The following is an 8139-nucleotide window of genomic DNA, read 5'->3' on the forward strand; positions in this document are numbered from 1 at the left end:
GCGCAGGTGACGGGCACTTTCAGCAGCGTCGCTCGGGCCTAATCATTAACAAATTTTGTTAAATCAAAGCGGACGTCTCATTCTAATGCTTGCTATAATCCTCTTACATATCAGAAATGTACAAGATGACACATACATATTCATAGAAGGATAAAACAATTCATCAAGCATTGTACATTTTGTAAAATTTGGGAAGTAAGCACGTTCAATTCAGGAAGTAATGCAGAAGAAAAACATTAGCACCGGCCATAGAGACCAACGCAGCGCCATCTTGGATTCCTTTTCCAGTTCACATTACAGTTCTGTGGTGTGAGTTGGGAGTCACATGATCACAACCGTGTCGTGCTCGTAGAGGGAGGGGCTACAAACGCTCTGGTCCATTCACAGTTTGTCCACGTGTCCAGCGATGTCGTGTGTACTGTGTGAGCGACATCGTGAGACAAACATCACAAAAACTACTCAAAGTGGTGTTCAAGGTGGGCCGCCAGTTATGTGAGCGATATCGTCGGCAACTTAATATCTTTATGTATAATATTCATGAAAATAATTGTATTCATTTTTTAATAACAGGCTAGTTTAGGCTAGGATGCTAGGTCAGTGGTCACAAGTGATGATGTTTGAAATGGCCATCGAGTACTGTAGAACGCGGACCATTTGAAGGATTTAGTTCTGGCGATATATTTGTTTTTATGTTCGAGTTCTTTGACAGCGTGGTTTACCCAGCACTCGTGCAACGCAGCCCGTCTTCTGAAACAACTGTAATGCACAGAGAAGTACTGAGACTGTTAGCCATTGCAACTGCCGTGTTACAAAGCAAATCATTTAAAGGAAGGCGTCTTCTCAAACAGCGTCTAGTCGCTATCGCCAAACACAAATGCAGGCTCCCTCGTGATCAGGAGAATCTTTGAACGCATCGACCACTTTTATACTTTTGATACCTTCAATATAAGTTGACAGGAATATGAAACGGTAGCGTAAGTTAGCATTTTTGTAAGGGTCGTTTCTGTTGTTATGCTCTGTATATAACAATGCCATTACGTGTTCTTTTGTTGCAGAAACGTACCATAGTTCAAAGACAACCGTCCAAAAATGAAGACGGAAATCGCAGTTGTGATATTCTTTCTGAAAGGCTGTCTAAAAAGGGACAGTCAGAATACAGAGAAGATTGACCGTTTCGTTGAGAGACTTGCCGTCGCGCTCCAAGAGAAATTCCACGGTCACTGGTATCCTGACGACCCCAGCAAAGGCCAGGCGTACAGGTAATCCCAACTTAACCACATGTTACTGGGCTTCCGTTTGACAAAAGGACACGATCATGACGTCTGAATCTCGCCCCCAGGTGCATACGCATCAACGAGTTTTACCAGCACGATCCGGAGCTTCTGCGTGCTTGTCAGGAGAGCGGGATCGGGTACCAGGAGCTGAAACTGCCGCACGAGCTCACGTTGTGGGTGGATCCCGGGGAAGTGTGCTGCAGGTGAGATTTGAAGTGATTAAAAGATCCAACGTGGCTAGCGTCGTACCTTGTTTTAAACGGCTCGCGGTTTGTGCTTCCCGCTGCAGATATGACGAGAACAGATCTTGGTTCTCTCTGGCAACGATGTGCGAGGATAAGGACGAGAAGGAAATTGCACAAATGGTGACCAAAGCCCTGGATGGAAAGGCATCGGATCACCAGTACCAGCCGCGTCAGAGCAATCCCACGATACCAAAGCAGCAAAGTTGTACTCAGGTACGGTTATTTTTTAGATTGTTTTATTTCTCTGTTTGCTGTGTCATCTAGACGTGGCAGATGTATCATTGCATCGTAGCTGGAGTTGTTGGTCCTTGCTAGTGAACCAATATCAAAGTGTTTATTATCGAGTCGACAGAAATGGATGCGGTTTTGGGGCTTCTGGCTTCTTTTAGGGGCCTCGACACCCGCATCTAGGACATAAATTAGAATAATAATTAGAAGAGCGTCGAAGGAAGGGGCGCGAAGTCACGAACGCTGACGTGTGTGACCTGTATGCCTTAATAGTGTAGCCACAGGAAGGGGGCATGAAAGGGGTGTGGTCCTGCTCCCGAACTTAAGATATCAAACGTATCTTCATTCATTTTGGAATTGTTCTTTTGGAGAATTAGAATATCGAGTGTATCGTCCATATTGTAAATGTATTTATGGTCCATTCAAATTGTGTGCAGGGTTAGGGTTTTTATCTTATTGTAATTAAGATAAAAAATAATAATGATACTAATACTTTTAATTGTTGTCATCCGTCGCTCCTTCTATTATCAACACTGATGCTAATAAAGTATTTGTTCCGCTGTATTTGTCCCATAGGCAAACGATCCGGCTCATTGGCATTCCCAGACGATGGCGAGGGGGCGTGGCCACGTCTTTCCAAATCCACACCACATGTTAAGGCCTCACCACATGACCCAGCCACATCTGTGGGTGCAGGCGACACAGATATACCACTGCAGATACTGGGGCGCTCAGCCATACTTCCATCAGTACTAGAGCCGCGCGGCCGTTTCACATTGGACAGTATTTTTATGCACTTTAGACAGTTTGTTAAAGTTTGTGGAGGTAAAATATTTGTATTTAATCATTGTGTAGATTCCAAAGCTAAAATTGTTGAAGTTTTATTTAAAAGAATTCCCTGTGCTGATTGTGTACATCAAGGTTTCTACTTCCTCTAAGTGGACTTTGTGAAGTAAATATTAAAGGATTTTGTTTTCTGTGTATTGTTAATATGGAACGCCTTGTTTCCTTTGGGGGCGGGGTCTAACTCTATGTCATTAGAACACATAATGACTTAAGCTGCACATTAAAACTCTTAAGCCACATCTCTCTCCAAGTATACAGTGCAAAGTGATATTATTTGTATTTTTTGAACTATTTATTAGTTATATTACAACATCTTGAAAGCTGGTGATCTGGATATATATTATTATACACACAACTGTTATACTACACTTAAAAACCAAGTAGGAAACCAAATTAGGACAAAGTAAAGAGTACAAATCTCATCTCTGTGCTTTCGTTTTGACTAAACACTATTTCTTCCTTTGGATTTCTCTTAATTCCATCACACTCGTCTCCTCGGCGTTTGTCTTCCCTTCTCTCTTCCCTTTCCAGACGTCGTTTGGTTCAACGTTCAAACCGCCATTTGTTTAATCTTTTCAATCCCGTTGCTTGGCTTAAATGTTGATCAAAGCCTTTGTTTCACCGGTGACTGTATCACGATGGCGCCGTTTTGACAGGATTGTGGCTAATATGATATAAAAGGAGAAATGATACCAAAATAAGAGGCAGTGAGAAAGAAAGAGGAGAGTCAAGGATTAGAGAACGGCGGACGCCAGTGGGATTCAGTGAAAGATGATTGACAGCGGAGTGTCCGGCCCTGTGTATGGAAGAGTGGGCCTTGTAGTGGGCTCTGAAAACTGCTGCAGTGAAACGGTGTGTGCGGGGCATGATTGACACCGCAAATGGAACTGTTCACCCTCCGAGATGCCGCACACGTGCAGTCGAACCCCTCTTGACACGCACCGTCTGCCGCCTGCATGAATTAAACTGTCTGTGAATCCGGAATGAGTATTTATTTGTCATTTCAGTACAAAGAAATACGCAGAAATGAAATACTGTGCGTGGGTTAAGCAGCATGAAATAGCTAAATATAATGCCAAAAGAGATCCACCTCCGAAAGGAAAGCAAAGGACACCACGCACTATGAAACACATGATGAAAATGGTACCGATGAAAATGAAAGAATAGATCAGAGAGGAGACGAGAGCAGCAGAGCACTTCCTCGTCTCGTCCACGATACCGAGGACAGTGGCAAGATCTCTGTCATTGTGCGTTTCCTGGATCCGGACTCTGGAGAGGTGCGTGAAGAGGCTCTTTACTCGCATCGAACGCACTCGGAACCAATGCGATATATGTCCCGGTTACTGTGCTGAACAGTGTTATGACGGAGCCTCCGTTATGTCTGGCTCCAACATGAAAGATGGGTCGAAATCTCTCAATGATTAAATGAAGGTAAATGGTTTACAAGTTGTGTATGTAATGTAAATGTAGTGATTGATGAGGTATTTGTCTCACATCTTACTTTTTAAGAAGTGCTTAGAACCACCAGTTTATGAACAGCAGAATCCCCAGTTTGACCTGGGCCTGGAGTTGGACAAATACAAAACGAAACAATCAGAGGGATTTATAGTACAGGCTCCATTAGAACAAGCGTGCTCTTTTCCAGCATTGGATCAACTGATGATGGAGATGAAAAGGTGCTTTTCCGTGGAAACAAATCACATACTTTAAGGGGTGTTCTCCTGCAAATACTAAGGTTTTCTGGATAAGCAGCATTTACGCTTCCGGTGACTTCAGTGAAAAGAGTTTCTTCTGCCGCTGTAGGATTAAAAAGGGAATCTGATTACTGGTGGTGAGTAGCAGTAACCAGGCCTAATTGGCAATAAACGGAGGGAGAGCCAGGACTACAGAGAGCTGAGTGTATCTTCTGATTTATTCATCACTCCTGATGTTATCACCTTACTTGTTAACATGACAAATATAAAAAGGAGAAGCAAATTGGATCGTTTGAAAGATGGAGAGCGGCGCTGCAGCACTCGTGCACTCCACCAAAATACAGACTGTTCCTGTTCCGTAGACATCTGTGGCCACACAGTGAAATGGACCAGCATCACAGTAGAAACATGCAGGACGTGCAGAGACGTCCTGCTCAAGGGCACTTCAGCAATGCAAGGCTTTATGGTAGTTTTGAATTGCGTTTTTATGTTTGTATGGCAGCAAATTGACTAGTCATTTGACTCTGTTCTGCAAAGAAGTGACCGACTTTTGACATTTGCAATGACAATGATGGAGAGAGAGGACGGATTTAGAAGGCAGTGTCCAGGAGCCAAAGTGAACAATATTTTCTTTTAAGTTCCTTTTCATGGGTCTAAAGTAACCCATGGTAGGGCCTTATGGGTAGAGGTCTGCGAGGTAGGGCCTTATGGGTAGAGGTCTGCGAGGTAGGGCCTTCTGGTTCGAGGTCTTTGTAGTAGTCCCTTCTGGTTCGAGGTCTGCGAGGTAGGAACCAAGTCCACATAGAAGCCGCCCTCTTCTGTGAGCCGTGAACTCCTCCGCTGCCCTTGGCTCATTAATAGTGTAACAGATGAAGTGGTGCACAGATTGATTGGTTGGCTCTGGCTCTAACAGATTCTTTTGTACAGAGATAGATCTGTGGACTCGGCCACAGCTGCTCCTCCAGAATGGCCTGGTAATGGACTTCATCCATCTGTGTGGAGGGCATGTCCACATGTACACAGCGGCTACACACTTTTCCCTCCGTCGAGTGACTGAAGACTGTACTCTTAGCCGCGGGGTCCTTCAGCCGACTCTCCAAAAGGCACTATTTTTGGATCAAAGTCTGGTTGATCTATTCCTGTTCGCAGCGGGTTTTTTCTGACTCTCCATCAGGCGTTATTACACTCAGAGTTGTCTGGATTCAGTTACTGCAGCTGCGCTCGGTGGTTACAGTACTGTGGTGTTTCTGAATGTTATTTGAGTTTCTGTCATTAATCTCCCGTGTGACAAGTTTGAGCGTCGAGAGTTCAAATCCAGCTCTAACTATCTGCTGCGTGTCCTTTCCGCTCGCATCCCCATCTCACGTTGCACATGTCCTGCACATTAAAACAGGCCAGAAATGACTGAAATAAAAATGTTCATTCGTGGCTTGTATAGCTAGAGTCGATTTTCTACATGAAGCCAGTTGGGTCAAAACTAAAATGAGCAGCAGTTTGTCATTATGCCCCCGTTTCTTTTCCTTTTTTAATTAATTATTTTTAGTTTGCTGTGTGTTTGTTCGTATGTGACACCAGGCCACAAAGGACGAGATTACAATACACAAATTCCTTCAAATTGCATAAATAAATGAAAACAAATCTTAAAATTTGCAGCTGCTTTAATGCCGTTTCTGCCTTTTTGGCTTTATTTTCAAAAGTCTTAATTTGCCGACGGGGACAGTTAAGTGTTGCTAGCTAATACGTGTGTTTGTACGCACTGCAGCCCATTTTCTCTTCGATCCTCTGACATTAGTTACGTCGCTGAACTGTTGAGGATCTACAGGACTAAAGAAGAATGAACGGAGCGTAATATCATTGGACAGTAGCGCGGAGGTAATGCGCTCAGTCTCGACAGTGTTCTGATGATAACTGCAGTTCCCACACACATTCAAACGCACCCACAGGCTCTGCTAATGAGGCGCTTTGATTAAAGCTACAGCTACAACTGTTTCCGTCTCATACAATTATGTTGAATATTTCTGCAGCGGAGATCAGTGAGCGCCAGATGAGAGGATGCTGTCACCAAGCGTCCGGGCGCTCTTTAGTGAATGTGGCTTTTTAACGTCATGTTGGATTAAGTACATTCAAAGTCAAGTTGCTACTAAGAAGTAACGAGGTATTTGTAAAAAAAAACATGGGTCAAACCGATCCCAGCGTGAGGGCCACAAAGATGAGAAGATTCAAATGGAGCGCTGCATTTGAATAAACCTCTATTATATAAGTGTGTATATAAGTATAGAACATGTTAACACAAAAATAATAGACACCATGTATAAAAGAAAACAAAATATTCTTGTACAAATTAACCTCATTTGAATCATTTCTGCTGCTGAGTTTTGACATATTTTGAGGCTTGAGTTTTGCAAAAGGAGAGAGCGGACAGGATCCTGTCTCCAGACTCGGGACAGGAAAGATGATGTTTAATCATTTCTAAACATGTAAGTGGCGTTTTAGAATCGTCATATTTATCTAAAGTAAAACATTGTAATGCAAACATTTCAGAGCATTTTATCTTAGTTCATGTAAAAATCTTGAAATTGACTCTGAAATAGCGTTTCACTTCATACAAAAACTTTCACGTCCATCGAACATCGAACAGATAAAAACACTTGAAACTCAACTCAAACTGAACCTGAACTCAAACTGAACCTGAACTCAAACTGAACCTGAAACTCAAACTGAACCTGAAACTCAAACTGAACCTGAAACTCAAACTAAACCTGAACTCAAACTGAACCTGAAACTCAAACTGAACCTGAACTCAAACTGAACCTGAAACTCAAACTGAACCTGAAACTCAAACTGAACCTGAAACTCAAACTGAACCTGAAAGTCAAACTGAACCTGAAACTCAAACTGAACCTGAACTCAAACTGAACCTGAAACTCAAACTGAACCTGAAACTCAAACTGAACCTGAAACTCAAACTAAACCTGAACTCAAACTGAACCTGAAACTCAAACTGAACCTGAACTCAAACTGAACCTGAAACTCAAACTGAACCTGAAACTCAAACTGAACCTGAAACTCAAACTAAACCTGAACTCAAACTGAACCTGAACTCAAACTGAACCTGAAACTCAAACAGAACCTGAAACTCAAACTGAACTGAACCTGAAACTCAAACTAAACCTGAACTCAAACTGAACCTGAACTCAAACTGAACCTGAAACTCAAACTGAACCTGAAACTCAAACTGAACCTGAAACTCAAACTGAACCTGAAACTCAAACTGAACCTGAAACATATTGTAAATATGTTTGTCTCTTTATTGCACATTTGCACATACTTATTGTCCTGCACAAGTGCTTAAACCTTCGCACAGCGTCCCGTAAGACGACCGCTCCATCGTCACATGTCGGTTCCGCATGAACGTTGAAACCGCCAACACGGGTCTCAGCCGACTGGCCGCTGAAACAACGGCGTCAGCGTGTGCGTCTGACAGGCCATTAAAACGTGATTAGTGGATAATTAAACCAGAGCTCTGTCTTTGGAATATTAAACGCCAGTATAACCTAACCTACAGTGAAATGTCCTGTAATCACTTGTGAAATGATTAATACGGTTCAAGAGGGATCACGATGAAGAGGAGAGCGAGGCAAAAACACCAGATGAACAGGGATGGAGGATGGAGGGCGGCGTTGACGTGGTTCTTGATGGTGGAGGTGACGATGAGTCCAGACACGTGCGGGAGTCGTAGCAGACGTCGGATAAACCGGGCCGAATATAAATGACAGAGAGTGGGCGGGATTGACTGGCACGTCGGACAGGAGGTCGTACGGAGGAGCCGCAAATTAAAACACCGCCCTAGAG

At 43.3% G+C, this 8139-nt stretch overlaps 1 protein-coding gene across 1 annotated transcript; it reads left to right on the forward strand.

Moving 5' to 3' along the window:
- Window positions 1-1087: 1087 nt before the first annotated feature.
- LOC140378030 (protein BTG3-like) lies at window positions 1088-8026 on the forward strand. The gene is made up of 4 exons (XM_072463660.1): window positions 1088-1259; window positions 1340-1477; window positions 1564-1732; window positions 7898-8026. The coding sequence occupies exons 1-4, from the start codon at window positions 1090-1092 to the stop codon at window positions 8024-8026; spliced, it is 606 nt and encodes a 201-aa protein (XP_072319761.1). The 5' UTR covers window positions 1088-1089.
- The last annotated feature ends 113 nt before the right edge of the window (window positions 8027-8139 follow it).

This window comes from Eucyclogobius newberryi, unplaced genomic scaffold (genome assembly GCF_026437365.1).
Source record: "Eucyclogobius newberryi isolate DKJ021-1_F unplaced genomic scaffold, fEucNew1.0.hap1 SCAF_4, whole genome shotgun sequence".
NCBI lineage: Eukaryota > Metazoa > Chordata > Actinopteri > Gobiiformes > Gobiidae > Eucyclogobius > Eucyclogobius newberryi.

Excerpts from the sequence above, each read along its gene's own strand:
- LOC140378030 (XM_072463660.1), top strand. The coding sequence starts at position 1,090 with ATGAAGACGGAAATCGCAGTTGTGATATTCTTTCTGAAAGGCTGTCTA. Across the intron at positions 1,260-1,339 it reads AGCAAAGGCCAGGCGTACAG|GTGCATACGCATCAACGAGT; the intron begins GTAATCCCAACT and ends TCTCGCCCCCAG. Across the intron at positions 1,478-1,563 it reads CCCGGGGAAGTGTGCTGCAG|ATATGACGAGAACAGATCTT; the intron begins GTGAGATTTGAA and ends TTCCCGCTGCAG.